The sequence below is a fragment of the Syzygium oleosum genome, unplaced genomic scaffold (genome assembly GCF_021117445.2).
Source record: "Syzygium oleosum isolate NSW1041296 unplaced genomic scaffold, Sole_v2.1 Sole_v2.23, whole genome shotgun sequence".
NCBI classification, from domain to species: Eukaryota; Viridiplantae; Streptophyta; class Magnoliopsida; order Myrtales; family Myrtaceae; genus Syzygium; species Syzygium oleosum.
Genome location: NW_026607507.1, coordinates 1,867,181 through 1,882,740, shown reverse-complemented (window position 1 = coordinate 1,882,740; position 15,560 = coordinate 1,867,181). Strand labels below are relative to the sequence as shown.

The window sequence follows — 15,560 nt, the reverse complement described above, 5'->3', positions numbered from 1 at the left end:
CGTTTTCATTTTTCTATTTTTTTTTTGCCTGTAGCCGGTGACTGGTCACAAGTGAGAGCGTTGCAACCCTCCCGGACCACATGCGAGGGTCACCCTCGCCGAATCTAGTGAGGGTGCGACCTTCACGTCCTCTAGTGAGAGTGACCCATGCCTGTGACCTTCCGTTAGGCATGGCCAAATACCGGCCACAAGCGAAAGGAAAAGAAAATAAAAATAAAATGGAAAAATTCAGAATTTTTTAAAAAAAAATACAAAAATTATGTGCACCAACGTCAGGCACGCCACGTAGGTCAATCAACGTCCACGTCAACGATTTTTGACCAAAATGGGCCGGAAGGACTATATTGGCAAATCATCAAAATGTTCAGGATTAAATTGATATAATTGAAAGGTCTAAAACTAAATTGGCGAATTGTCAAGAAATTTATGATTAAATTGGTACAATTTTAAAAAATTGGCACAATTGGAAAGTTTAAAACTGAATTGGTCACCATACAATAGGTTTATGACTTTTTGGACAATTTTCCCAGTAAAATCATGATAAATCATAATGCTAAGTAATCATTAGTGTTTGGTTAAATGTACCACCAAGGATCAGCTACTTAGCATTATGGTTTATCATAATGCCTACGAGGGCTTCCGCGGCCCCACGTGGGGGGCTCCACGAATGCATTCATTAATTTTACATGCCGGTGCCCTTACGCCTGACACCCCCAGTTCTCCATGTATCTTTGTCTTCACTAGGGAGAGGAAATACTCTCTAGAAGATTGACATCCCGTAATCCCGAGATCCAGACAAGGATCGAGATGGAGGCTTTTAAGGACCTACTCAGGCCCATCGAACTTATATTTTTTGCTATCATATTTAGTGAAGATAATATAGGACCATAAGCTGATAAGGAAAAATGTAGAGATTTCATTAAGTGATGTCATAGTCGGAAATTCATACTATCAAACCTCCCAAATACTATAGTTGATAGCTCCCTAGTTTATGACTGAACTTCCACGGAAGCAATATCGAGAATGGATCTTATAGGTACAATATGGAGATTATACGTGTACATTGATAGTCCTATAACTCTCGAGGCTTGATTGAAAGTCCATGTCTAGTGTACACGTCAAGATTAATAACGTGGGCAGGAGTTCCAGGAAGTCACTCAATATCGTCCTGGCAAATTATGGTCCATATATCCCAAAAAACATCAGAACTTGTTCTGGCTCTTCCTTGTCACTTCTCTTTGCAATTTGTTTTGGTCTTGGAAGCAAATAATAAAGAAATAGCAAAAAGGAACGCGGGTCGACATGTCGTCACTCGGTGGGGCGATAGGGCTAGCGGCATTGATAGGGGAAGTTTAAAGGAAAACCCTGTGCATTCGCGATGTTTATGGTACGAAGGTTGCACTTTAACATAAGGTAGCGAGATTAGGCGTTACGACATTAAGTATCGAAGCAGTGTCTAGGAACATTAGGAAGAAGAATTATAAGTACAGAATTCAAATAAATGGGACACATGTCCAATCGCTCAATTTCTTTCTCTAAATTGACTGACGATCTCGTGTGTCATGTTAATCGTGCTCAACACCAAATATTCTAAATTAAGAGAGGGGGCGCTGTGGATGGAATTGCGATTTTTGAATCCTTTTTGGGGGTGACTTTGCTAATAAGTTAAAATCTTCCGTTAAGACGCCTTGAATTTTATTGGGCAACGAGAGAACGTGTGCGGCCAGCTCAATTGAAGAAGATTGCGACGTTGGAGAAAGCAACGATTTTGGGGTTAATTTGTAAAAAATTTCTTTCTTTGGGGGGGTGGGCGCAAAGAAGAAGTGGAAGTCGTCAAGTGTCGACATACGATGAGCAAAGAGTTCAAAGAAGTTTGGTTGGCCAATCGTTGTTTTTGCCCGAAAGGGATCGATGGCCTAATCGTTAAGTGGCTTTCCACTTATGCAACCTCACCATTTTGTTTTGCCTCGACGTGTACCGGGAGCTCCAATTGATTGGCGATGTGATTAGGGAAATTTGGTAATGATTTCGTCAAGAAGTGCCCGAGACGTTTGTTAAGTATAGCACTAATTTTCGGAACGTTAATTGCACGTATCACGAGCACAGTCGGTACATTGCAAATTACTAGACTCTTCTATCGAGTTATTTAAGAGGTGTTCCGAGAAGGGCATTTCGCTAGAATGCATTTATTAAGTCCGCTATTCCCTGCGTGCATATGTTCGGAAAAAAATTTCTTGTTAGAGTTATGGGGCGAAACCTGATCTAATCCGATTTAATTTTCTTGTTATCGGTGTTACAAGATGATCATCCGGTGCTCCACGTGAACCAAGAGGGAGCATTCCGCATAAATTTTTACTCTAGACACGATGATGTGTTCCTTTTTGAAAAATGGGAGATGCCGTGTAAGTAAAAATTCATATTCCGTCTTTTTAGTTGATTTGCTTGTTTCTTTACAAGTAAAAGGGTAAAGAGGGATGATCAGCGCTAGGAATCCCTTACAGACATTATCGTGAGGGTCTCACACCCGCTGCAAAATATTTAAATTAAGTCATAACTACTCCGCACTACCCATGAATTGAATTATTGAGGTCGGTGAGCCCATCTCCGTAGCCCCAGCTAGATGCTAGCAATCGGGAAATCTTTTCACACGAAATATACATCGGCTAGGCTACGCAGCGAGGCCCGTTTAAAAGGTTCACAGACGATATGAACCGAACTCGTCCCCTCGTAGAAGACAAGTGACTGTTCATCACCATGGCTTACCTTGGAGAGGTCCATTCGATTTCACAAAAGAACACAAGGGGACGTGGAGTGTTGAACTAATGGACCAATTGATGGAATCCAATTCCATCAACCCAGAAACGTAGCCTCAAAACCATTGGGCTACAAGCTAAGCCCAAACATTAGCAATGGGCTTACGAAATCCAGAGTCCCTTTCAACAATTAGCTGAGATTGATCTCCCCCCCCTGTTTCTCACAGATTTCTCGAGTAAAGCTTGTGTCCAACGGGATTTGCCAACAAAATTTCTCATTCATGAACAGTGGTGTGTTTTTTAGGCCATCAAATAACTTTACAATCCTTGCTTTTTCATCTCTTCCGAGTATTATTCCTGATCGTTGATCTGGCGGGCCATTAGCCCCTTGCGCCACAACAGCTCGAAAGCACTTTCAGGCAAATCTAGACGACGGCATGTAGTCATAAGGCCCGGCCTGGCATGGCTCGAGTCAAGCCTGCCCAGTCCGCATAATTTTGATATATTTTCTATGGATGGGCGAGTCTAAGCAACATTTTAGGCTCAATCCACGGATTCAGGTAGGTTTGTCCGTCGACAACCTCTATTATCTATGAATTCAAATTAAAAGGTGAAACTCTTTTCGGAGTGTGCAAAGAAAGCAAAACGCTCGCAAAATCAAGTCCTCTAGGTAACGACTTACATGATCACAAAAAAGCTCAATGGTTTCGATAGTTAACGCCTAATCGAGGATGATCGATGGCAAATTGATATATCAAATATTACTTCATATCGAAAGCAGATGAATCCTAGATGTCTCGAAATCTCGAGAATTCTTGAAAAATAAAAGTCGAGTCGTCGTATACGATGAACAAAAAGCAAAATCAACATAGAAAGTAAGTAATCACTCAATGGAAACTGTTGTTACTTGATGGAGAGATAATAAGTGTTAAAAAAAAAAAAGAGGAAAACTCGAACTACAAATCATAACCTTTATTGATTTGCATTTCTCTCAATTCTCTTTCCCTCTCTTTTCGCCTCCGGCCCACCACCGCGGCCTCGCCGGTCGGTTGCCGTCCACCGCCACGGTCTCGCGTCTCGCCATCTCGTCGCCGTGCACCGCCCCAACTTCGCGCTCGAGGTAGCGCTGCTCCCGTTTTCGCCTCGATTTCGTTTGTGGGTTTGCCTCCTTTGATTTCGCCGTGCGGCTCCTGTTCTGGTTCTTGGGTCTCGGTCACCGAGACTGTTCGTTCTTGTTTGCGCAAATTTGCTTCCTCATGGCCCTGATTCTCTGTTGATTGCTGTTGTGTTGTCTGGATTTTTTTTTTTTGGGTTTTGTTTGGTGGCCGGTGGGAGCTTTCAGCTTCCCTTTTGTGCTTGCCTTGAAAGTGTAGGGAATGGTATGACGATCACCGGTCCCAGGACCAGGTGGGCCGGTCCGGTTCCGGGTTCTAGGGTGGGAACCAACCCACCCCGGAACCAATCACCCCTATAATAATGATGTTGTGATCTCAGAGTAGCGATGATCAGGTTCTGTATGGTTGTAGAAGTTCCTGCTGGGCATCTATCCACTCTGTGTCGTCTTTGCATCAGTAATGTTGCTTCATAAAATCAACGTTGTAGCTTTAGGCTCTGTAAATGTGCTGGTCCATGAACTTATGGGGAGTTGCCTGCCTGGTGTTTGATTAAAGTGCTTAGAAGGAACTAGTCAATGAAGTTCCGTCCCATCAGTGAGTTAACCTGGCAGTTGCACTGATATCTTGAAATATCTACTATGCAGCCATTAACTAAAATATGTCTATGGTCAACTAATTGGTGGTCTTGGCCCTCGGGGATAATCCACTTGATGTCCATTTGACGCATTCGATATGGTTAATGGTTTACCCCACTTACCGAGAATAGGTTCAGGTTTGGCCTCAAAAGTGTGTTTCTGTTTATAGGAAAAATTAGCAGGTAGTCCCCTTGTCAGGTGTTCGGATCAAAAAGTCCATTGTTAGGATACGATAACCACGCTTCTTACGCATTTTTCTCAAGAGACTTCTGCAAATTCCATGGGCATTAGTTATGTTTTGGATTGGCACACTTATGTTCGAAATACATTTCACCGACCAGTTTTGATAGTGTGCTGTTGGCATTCTATGTGGCATCTTATGAAATGTTCAAAAAGTACCTCATTATAGAATATAGGCAAAAATTTAGCTTTTTTTTTTTTTTTTTGGTCAGAAGGCAAAAATTTAGCTTATGTAGCTGCAAAAGTGATTCTAGCTAGTTAATGCTCAGAAAATGGAACGGTCTTTATCATCATCTGATTACAATGATTTGACAATTGCCTCACGCGGCTACAATAAGTTAGTTTTCTACTACTTCTTATACCAGGGAAGCAAAATATGGATGGCATTCCTTCTTCTCAAGCATGCTTCAATGTTTTTTCTTATCCCCATGGTCTTCAACATGGGCAAGGATTGCTATCAAATTCATCGATAGCAGACTCACCTGTTACGCTTATGATTCGTCACCTTCCCGAAGCCATTCCCCAAGAGACGCTCTCTAGACTTCTCTCACATTACGGTGCTTCAACTGTTCGTGCCTGCACTTCAGAGAGGTAACTGCTCACAATCTCTCGATGTTAAGAGTAGCCTAGCTCAGTTGGGTAAGGAATTAAGTGTGCATGCCTGATATCAGGGGTTCGATCCCTGTGGTGCCGGCTCTCCAGATTACATTTATAGCTAAAGACTGGTCAAAGATTCAGTCAAACCGCTGACTGTTTCATCGGGTTTACTGGTTGAACTGAGTCAACGTCTGGCTTGACTGATTCTTGACCACTCCAATTCTTAAGTAAAAACAGGACCGGCGGTCCAGGTCTAAAGTAGTCAAAAGTAGTTTCATTAGTGCTTCCGGGTTGTTATAGTCCATCGGCAACACTAAAGTTTGTTCTTTTTTTTTTGACCAGATTGAAGAATTGTGCATTTGTGGATTTCAAAAGTGAAGCACTTGCTTATCAAGCACAGTGCCAGTTGAATGGGTAATTACATTTTCTTCCATGTTCTGGTAACAGAACATATGGCCTGTCATAGCAGTTTGTATTGACTGTTGAAATGGATGTATTGCTTTTCATTGGCTAGGCTAAGGTTTCTTGGTAGAGTTTTGAAAGTGGAAAGAGCCAGTAATGAAACCAAGGATAACAAGATTCAAGGTAAAGGCGCTTCATCTGCAAATGATATAACTGCACCTTCCACTGTGACAAAGGAGGCTGGACTGCCTGGGGATCGTAATGAAAATCCAACTTATGGTTTTGCTACTGCTAATGAGCCCATTGCTCCAAAACTTGGTGTAGACTATCCCTTCCCTCCTCATCTTGAGTAAGTTTCATCTAGTCTTTTCAGAGCCGCTTAGACTTTACTTAAGCTCTTTTTTAAGTGTGAGAGCATATATTGTAGACTGATTAAAAATATGTCCCTCAACTGATGGTAGTTTGCACATGACATAATGAGGAGATACCAATACTAAAATGCTGAGAGAACCCATAACTAAAAGATTCAACATATTTGACCTATTGCAACGATATAATCTCTTAATCATTTTGGGATATTGGATAGAATTTGTAAATTGTAGTCTCTCATTTTTAGGATAAATTATCACGGATATTTACGATCATGGCCCGTAACCATATTAAGGAAGAAAAGGCACGAAGTTTGGTGTTAATGAAAAGACTTCAGGTTTCAGGGATAAAATGTACTTTGCGTCTCATCTAACCAAAGACACGAAGTTTGTAGCACCTACAAAAGAATCACCGTTGGTGGGTCTTTGATAAGCTGTAGTTCCATGTTTTATTTTCCCCCTTCTCTCTCAAATAAGTGAATGTGTTACATAACATATTAGGTTCTGTCACATATTCATTGATGGAGGATGATAAACGGAAAGACCTGATCCAGCTTTTTGTTTGTTTAGTGTCCTTTTTGTTTCTGTTGCTGTGTGGACATCATATATCCTTTGGATACGTGGTTTTTGTCAATAATCTGCAACCTTTAGGTCAAATTGGATGCACCCTTCCTATGATATGATTATGATCTCTTTATTTTGTCTTCATAGACGAAATGTTCACCATCTGTGGTCAGTGTGATAACATTCGATGAGTTGGACCGTCTTTTCATATACTTAGGAACTCTTGGCTTTCTGTGTTGAGTTCTAGAAGTCATTTGTGTAGTGATTATTATTTTTTCTTTGACACAGTTTTGCCATATCTGTCAGTTGATTGGATTTAGGTGGTTTATCCAATAACTTGCTTCTGTTACAGGTATGCCTACCCCCCACCTGATGGAAATATCCTCACCAATATTGTGAATGCTCTTATTGCCGTTCCTCGATTTTATACTCAGGTGGGTGTTGTGTATCTTTACAGATATATGACAACAATGTGTGCATGGGAGACGTTGAATAACTTTTTGCAATTTATTTTTAGGTGTTGCACTTGATGAACAAAATGAACATTCCAGCGCCATTTCGTATGGCATTACCCACGCCACCCCTACCACCATCAGCAGCTGTACCACCTCCACCTCCTCCCCCTCCTATAACTGCAAAGCCCTTGGTGGCAGACCTATCCAGTGAAGAGTCCGAGTTTGAGTCTTCAGAAGAGGTAATATCTTTCTTCCAAATAGTTTAATTCCTTTGAGACACATCAAGCTATTTGTATCTGTACTTGTGTAACTGATTAGTAACCCAGCAGAATATTTAAGGCACTAAGTTTAGTTGTGGAATAAATTTGTAGCTTTCTGGTGCCAATGTGTGATGTTGTGTTCCTTTTCAATCTGTATCATTACATGCTTTTGAAAAGAGAGACATTTTTTTCTAGTTTTCAGTTTCAAACAATGAGGAACGTATCTCTGTTTTTTAGGAGGTTGATGACAAAGCCCATTCTCTTGGATCTTCAAGAGTTAAATCTGGTAAAAAGCGTGCCAGAAAAGAAGCTATTGTAGGTCCTGCAATAGACAAAGATGTGGCTCATGAGTCTGTGGGTGTGAAACCTGCCACCTTGGTCCCAAAAGAAATCCCAATGATTAAGAAGAAGAACCCTGTTTTGCAGGTAGTATTCAGAAGCAATAATTACCAGTTGAGCTTTGTTTTGGCCTGTTTCTAAGCTTTTCATTTTGAATCATCTTAGATAAAAATTACTCCAAAACCAAAAGTTTCAGCGGTTGATGAGCACAAAGATGACAGCACAGCAAATGACATAGAAGAGCCAGATCAAGAGAAATTGGAGAAGAAACAATTTGCAACTCAAGAAGAACTGGAGAGGGGAAGGTTGCCTCCTGAAGAAATACTATCTCTTCCAATGTTCAAGGTATAGTGCATGCTAAATTGCAAGCTTATAGGTCAATTGATTCTCTGAGATGAACAGATGACAATTCGCTATGTCACGCTCAATTAAAAATTATGATTACTGGCCACTGTTTGTCGATTTGGACTTTTTATTACCATCAAGCATAAAAAGTGAAGTTCTCTTCTCTAATGTTGCAGACCTATGCTCCTGGAAATCCTGCACCGGTCTTGTACATAAAGAATTTGGCCAAAGATGTTATTGTGGATGACTTTTACTTTGTATTTGGTAAGTATTTTGAGGATGGATGCTCTCAACAATTTTGTTTTGGTCAGGATTGATTGGTGAGAAGGGAAATTTTTAAAATATTCTTTGAAGTATTTTGTTGCTTCATATCATATGAGAGGAGTAGAAGATCAAGTCCTAAATTGTGGATTTCGAAGTCAGTTACTCTTTATTCTTGGAGGAGCCTGTGTTACTCATAAGTGAATGGTTTTGTGAAAAATTTCTGGTTCTTATTTCTTGCTTGAAATTTGATGAAGGTTCTTTGTTTGGAAGTGCGGATGATGCTAAATCCACTCTGAATGTAAAGCTAATGCAGGTAAATAAAGGATCAATGCCTTTTCCTTTAACATATTCTATTCTGTTTTGTTTTTTAATTAAATAGAGTATATGTATTGACGAGACAGTAATTGTTGAGGTGCATTCTCATGGTTGGAGCCTCTCTAGGGTCTGATATTAAAGGTCAAGTTCTTTCTTCTTAGAAACCAAGCATTTATCCAGTATACCTTTCAATTACTTTGGCCAGTGAACCGTTCAAACTTGGAGTACCTATTCAAGCATCTCTTTTATGCTTTTGAAGTTCAAATTTTTCCTGCTTGCAGTAATCAATATAGTGCCAGCCTGCCAGGTCTTGCTGGAATAACCAACTGCAGAACATTATGAAATTTCATTCTATCCCTGTTAGTTCTGTTTTCTAATGGTTTTAGACATGAGTCAAGAGCTGCATCGACCCTCTGTAAAGGGTGTTGCAATAGACTAGCATTCTTATAGAATTTATATGGGTCATCATTGTCATTGTTATTGAACTTATCGAATTTTAGGAAGGAAGAATGAGGGGCCAAGCTTTTGTGACGTTTCCATCCATCGAAGTTGCGCAACGTGCTTTGGTATGTATTACTATGGATTTTAAATTTTTAGCTCTTCAGCCAGATTCTGCCACAAATTTTCAAAATTCTGAAGCAATGATGGTTTCTTCATTGCAGAATATAGTGAATGGATATGTATTCAAAGGCAAGCCAATGATTATCCAGTTTGGCCGAAACCCTTCTGCATCTAAAACTAATTAGATGGCTCGCTGTCATGTGAAACAAGCTTGTGTAGTGATTGCCCAACAAAATAGGACTATCATATGTCTTCATCTGACGTCTAAGCAACTATGATGGTGGCCGAGACTTTGGCTGATTACTTATAAGCAGGATTTATTGGGTGGGCAAGGATCCGCTTTGACCCTAGGAAGAAGGAATCCGGCGACACCTATGACCACTATGTCGTCGTTCAATGCCTAGCTCCTTCAGCATGTGCAGAACTTGAAACTACAAATGAGCTCACTGAGCAGATATGCGGAAGGCTGTCCTGAGGGAGGATTCAAAGTTCGTCAGGGGTTTCATGCATTAGCAAACTTGCTCTCACCCGCACGTCGTTCCGTTGAACATTCTGTTGCATATATAGAACCGGCAAGGAACCCGGTTAGCCAGTACATCAATTGTCAAATGAGAAATGCGTATTCCGGACCTATAATTGGTAATTAGTTTGCCAAGGGAAAAAATTGCGGTTCCTAACATTGTTCGGCAGGAATGGGTAGGGGGAGCTGTATGGCTTGTGACATCAATTTTGTATGGACATCACTTGTAGTGCTTCACAATTCCTTGATTAACCCAATTAGCAGTTGCTGTTCTTGTTTTGGGTCTTTCCTTATCTGTGGTGGACCCCACTTTCAGCCGCTGCTCTCCGTATGAAGTTCGTCTCTAATCCTCTGTACGAAGCACAAAGCAACAAAGATGATCCCAAGTACCAAAATTTTATTAAACCGGCTCGGACGAGTCTGACTGAGGTGACACTGTTTTTTCTAGCTGATGGTACGACCATATTTTTCCGAAAAAAATAAGAGCAGATGTGAGAAGAAGAAGAATGCGAAATTAGGAGAACGATGTTAGCCAGAAAATTTACCATCATAGCTGCTCCCATTTACATTTGGCCAATATACACGGATGGTTCATTAAAATGCGTTCATTAAGACTTATAGATATAAAGTTATAATTCAACCAAATGCGTTCATTAAAACTTATAGATGGTTCTTTTCTCTCTTATTTGTGCTTAGGTTTTTTTTAGAATAATGGTTTATTATTCTTAAATAAAGAGTGGCCCAAAATTTGACCTCGGTGTTTGTCGTTTGAGAGGAAAATGAATAGTTTTGTCTTTTAGTAAAATTGAAACGGAGCGAAAAGAAGAAGAAAAAAAGTAAGAAATATTCTTAAATCATGAGTGGGATTTACAATGGATAATATAGCCAATTTATGGCGATAGGGGTGTTAGAAGCCAAAAATAGGGTAGAAAAAGCGCGAGCCAAGATAATTTATGGCGATAATCGAAAATGGCCAGCAATTTCATAATTTGGAGTGATGGCAAACCTATGAAAATTTCAAGTTTTTTCTCTTGAGAAAAATAAATTACTAAAAATCAATCAGAGTACATTAGGGGATGAATTACTAGTGATTGATTCTCGCCCAGGAACTAGGAGTCGAACCGGTGTCCCTTGAAACCGGACCCGACTAGTCCAGTCCGGATCCCGGATGGGCCAATGAAACCGGCGGCATATTCAATATTTTTTTTTATTTAAGTTGAATATGTTATCGATAATTTAGGCTTTTCTATAATTAAACGCGTGACATTGTAGGCTTCACAAATTCAATTTGTGGCAAAATTTAATTAGAATGAGCAACTGTTGTCGCGTTTTGATCACTTAAGTGTACGTAATTGCTTCGGTCATGAAAGACGCTCTTCTACGAATCGGGAGATAAATTAGGATTTTTTTAAGAGATTTTTAAGAAATAAAAAAGATAATAAATTAAGAAAAACTCGATCCGATCCCAAACTATAAGAGGCGGTTTCACACCGGAAACCGGACCGAACCGGTGCTCGGCACACGGTTTTTTTTTGTGGTTCTTTTCAAAATCCGACCGACCTGAAACTATAGGATAAAGCAGGAAGTCCGGAAGTGGGGCCCCCCAATCGAGCGATGAGGTGGCACCATTGCCGCCTTTTATCCGAAACGATATCCACTCTCTTCTTCTTCCTTTTGTACCCCTTTTTCCGACTATCGTTGTAGTCAGATGACGCCACGTGTATGATAGCGCGCAGCTCACGTGCACCGCACCTCCACCATGTAAAAATCCCCCCCCCCCTCGGCTTTCGTACGACAACCCCCCCCCATCACCCGCGCCACGCACTAAAAATAACCAAACGAACCTTATCCGATTCATCCGCGCCGTCTCGGCCGTCCGATTTCATCACGACCGGTCCCCAGTCCCCCCCACATCACGAAAATCCCACGGCCAGCATCGAATCGAGCCCCGACCCGCTCCCCTGGAATCATCCGGTACCGTCGGCCCCACCGAGCCTTACCGTGTTCTTCGTCTCCGCCAGGATAAAGGAGTAGCGTCCTTCCCTATCTTTACGTCTGTCAATGTCGTTGAAAAACGAATCGAAGACTTTGTCGGAGCGGCGAATGTTTCTGTCGAGAGTCTTCCCTTTCTCTCCCGTGACAAGCAAAGGGTAGATCGGAGAAAGGTTTCGAGCTTCTTTTGCGGTCGTAGCTTTTTTGTTGGATGCGAAGAGCTCGTCATGGCCGTGGTCACCAGCGAAACGAGCTTGCTGTGTTCGAATCGCCGAGCCGGGGGCGACGATGGCGTGCCCAGATTTTCCAGGGGCTGCGAGGACGGCGAGAGGTTCGCGAGATGGCATGTGAGGCTGAGTTGTTCTCCTGCTTCGTTGACATCGAAGCAGCCGGTGCTCAGATCGGCGTCCATTTCGTGGTCGAGGAGTAATCTCCACGGCAGCAGGGTCGCCGCGCGCCGAATCGAAGCCGTGCCCAGGAGAGGCGCTGCTCTGGGGTTTCGCATCAATTCGCAGCAGGTACGAGCGGGACTCAAAAGTTCGCCCCTTTTCGCGTTTAACTAGTTGTTTTGGGATCTGGGTTCACCTCTCTGCAATCTTTTTTTTTTTTTGTTCTTTTTTTGGGCAATTAGTCGGAAAGTAGGCTTCTTGATTCGTGGGTTGACGGCGAATTTTATAAATATTTTTTTTTCCCGCAGGGTGGTCTTCGAATTGGGAAAGCTCATAGGTGGTGGGAAAAGGGCGTGCAGCCAAACATGAAGGAGGTGAAAGGGGCGCAAGATCTTGTGGACTCGTTGCTGAATGCAGGGGACAAGCTGGTCATCGTTGATTTCTTCTCGCCGGGTTGTGGTGGGTGCAAGGCCCTGCATCCCAAGATATGCCAGTTTGCGGAGATGAACCCGGACGTTCAGTTCCTCCAGGTGAACTATGAGGAGCACAAGTCCATGTGCTACAGCCTCAATGTCCATGTCCTGCCCTTCTTTCGGTTCTATCGAGGGGCTCACGGCCGGCTCTGCAGCTTCAGCTGCACCAATGCCACGGTTAGTTTCTGATCCCATCCGATTGGTGATAGTTGTAATCCTTTCTATGTAAAAGGATCGAATATGTTAGGCGTGCTGTAGCTTTAGAGCAACAAGGTCTCGAGTTTGTGGTGCTTTTAGTCTCGCAGTAAACGGGTTTAAATGGTTAGCGATTCGCTGTGCGCATGGTTGTTCGGTGCATAGTGGTTCTGATGTTTGAATTGATTCTCTTGCTTGTGTTTGCCGGAAATAGGACTTTGGTTGTGTAGTTTTCATCAGAGCTGATAAATAACTGGAGTCTAGATTGGTTGGTCCTGCACAAATCTTTTCGAAATTTTCAGGACCTGTCTTGTTGAAACCACTAGATTCGTCGATGGGTGCTCCGGAAGTAGACTATTAGTAGATTGTCGTGGAACAATAGCCCCAAATGCGTTTCTCGGGTTGTTATGATTGGATCTTTGGTTGACCTGTGTTTGGTTTGCTGTTTTGATGCTCATTTCATTTATCAATCCACAGATCAAGAAGTTCAAAGATGCATTGGCCAAGCACACCCCAGAGCGGTGTAGCCTCGGGCCAACCAAAGGTCTGGAAGAGAAGGAGCTTCTCGCGCTTGCGGCCAACAGAGAGTTGTCCTTCAACTACACACCGAAACCAGTTCAACCTACGCCGTCACCCGCGGAAGAAATTACCGTAGAGCCAACACCGTCCCATCCGGGCTTTCCTCTTCCTCTTCCTCTTCCATTGAGCGCTCCCACGTCTGCTCAAGACATGGATGAGAAATCTCTGGTCACATCCGGGAGATAATGAGTTCAGCTTATTAAGCGACCAAATTCTCTCGCTTGGCCTCTCCCAATGTACAGTCACCTCTTTGTGCCACCCGTAGTGTATCTAAGCTAAGTGTATGTAGTGTTCCAAGGATTTGCGGGGTGTCTGGATCTGGTTTTTGCAATCCTAGCCCCTGCTGTTGTTCCAGCGAGAGCTTGATGAGTTTGTTGTCTTCTTCTTCCTCCTGTATAGAAGATAAGTGATTACTGTTTTGTCTCATCCGGTAGTGATTCACGCCTGTGATATATGGGAGTAATTTGGTCAGCATCTTAAATTCACGTTCACATTGTTCAGTCATTTTCTTGAAGTGGTATAACTTCACCATAAGGCTCCGTTAATTTCATAAAAAATAAATAATCTGAAAAACATTATTTTTAAATATACTTGCTTATATATATTGAAATGATTAGTCAATGGAAATAGTTTTCATTATCAATTACAATTTATGCTAAAAAAATTTCGTAAATAATAAAAATATTATTTATTCATTTTTGTAAGTGATATAAGCGGTTATTTTTAGAGAAATATTTTTTTAATTTATTTATTTTTTTCGCAGAATAAATAGAGTCTAAATCGTGGAACCGCTCCTATCTTGACTCTGTTATTTCCAACTTAACTTTGTGCCTTTCTTAATAGTGTCAATAAACAGCATGGTGGTTTAAGTATTCAAATACCTTATCAAAACAGATCAAATGTAATCCCAGAAAAGCTGGTCCATGGGGCCACCGATCTCCGATGTCGGGTATAAATCCATTTCTTATTTCTTAGGGGGGAAGCAATTCAAGCCAGGGGTGGGACCATTGGAAAAGAGTGAAAATAATAGTAAACACCGCTATTTGTGCAATGATTTGTGTTGCATTCGGCAGACAAGAAAGCCCTTGTCGATGAAAGGCTCATCAAATTTCAATTCAACGTGGCCTCTCTTGCACTACACAAGAACAAGCCGTGGGCCAAGGAAAGACACATACGAAACATTGTTCCAACGAAGAAAGAGGGGCCACCTGTCCACTGCAATTCTGCGAAGACAGATGGACACGTAGGTATCTTCGCTTTATGAAGAGATGGATAAGTTTAACGGGACCTGGGTGACTTTTGGACGTGCTATAGATGTCATCTGCGCAATGATGCAAGTTTTGCTTTCAATCACAGCGGAGGAATTACAGATTATTATTGTCTCCCAGTGCAGCAATAGGTAACCCGAAGATCTATGGAGCGATAAGGTCTCGTGTTTAATCCCTGCTTGACAAAGTTGTTTGGAGCCGGATCTAGCAGAAAGTAATTCCCTGTGAATTCCCTGATTTTCGACATGGATGATGTGGCTTTGCACGGATCGGAAAGGTGGACTCAGTCTGGCCCGTGAAAACTAACTTAGGATATCGCCCGATCGACATTGTCATTTTGTTGATGCCTTCTTGCTAGGAGACAACTTTTCTATTGTTTTTTTGCTGCTGGAACTTGATAGAAAGAGAACTTAAAAAGGGCTCAAGTAAAGAGATACGAAAGGCCTCAAAATTTAGATGTTATCAACTCTCTGGTTTGCTTTTTTGTGCAAGAAAGAAACTTTGGTTTGTTTTATGAAATGGCGGTAGCCCAGTGGGCCAAAATTGGACTAGTGGATCTTTATTTAGCACCAATAAACAGCCACGAGACTGCCTTTTCCAAGGCCCGTTGTTCATACGTTTTTTGGCCCATCACTATTTGTAGATTGGTTAATGCTATTAAGGATATGGATAATAACATAAATGATCCCTGAACTTTAGCCCAATGTGCAATGTGATTCGTGAACTTTCAATTTGTTCAATATGGTCTCCGAACTTTAACCCAATGTCCCTGAACTTTAAATTTGTTCAATTTGGTCAATAAACTTTTGATATATGTTCAAACTTTTGGGACAATATTGAATATTTTTATATAATTTAAGAACTAGTTTGAACATGCACCAAAATTCCAAGGATCACGTGAACAAATTTAAAGTTTCGGGACCACATTGTA

The 15,560-nt window shown here is 41.6% G+C and overlaps 2 protein-coding genes across 5 annotated transcripts; both read left to right on the top strand.

Moving 5' to 3' along the window:
* Positions 1-3,696: 3,696 nt before the first annotated feature.
* Positions 3,697-10,012, top strand: LOC115674641 (U11/U12 small nuclear ribonucleoprotein 65 kDa protein). 4 transcript variants are annotated; one of them, XM_056302393.1, is made up of 12 exons: positions 3,697-3,908; positions 5,109-5,334; positions 5,683-5,754; positions 5,855-6,091; positions 7,027-7,108; positions 7,192-7,368; positions 7,627-7,815; positions 7,894-8,073; positions 8,250-8,337; positions 8,592-8,650; positions 9,153-9,218; positions 9,315-10,012. In XM_056302393.1, exons 2-12 carry the CDS (start codon positions 5,120-5,122, stop codon positions 9,396-9,398), a joined length of 1,449 nt encoding a protein of 482 aa, XP_056158368.1. In that variant the 5' UTR covers positions 3,697-3,908; positions 5,109-5,119; the 3' UTR covers positions 9,399-10,012. The 4 variants fall into 4 exon arrangements, with proteins under 4 accessions (XP_056158368.1, XP_056158369.1, XP_030452959.2 ...); XM_030597099.2 differs by having other exon boundaries at positions 3,698-3,873; XM_056302394.1 differs by lacking the exon at positions 9,153-9,218 and having other exon boundaries at positions 3,697-3,873.
* Positions 10,013-11,865: 1,853 nt separating this feature from the next.
* Positions 11,866-13,835, top strand: LOC115674643 (thioredoxin-like 1-1, chloroplastic). Its single transcript, XM_030597101.2, has 3 exons — positions 11,866-12,243; positions 12,423-12,764; positions 13,260-13,835. Exons 1-3 carry the CDS (start codon positions 11,953-11,955, stop codon positions 13,545-13,547), a joined length of 921 nt encoding a protein of 306 aa, XP_030452961.2. The 5' UTR covers positions 11,866-11,952; the 3' UTR covers positions 13,548-13,835.
* The last annotated feature ends 1,725 nt before the right edge of the window (positions 13,836-15,560 follow it).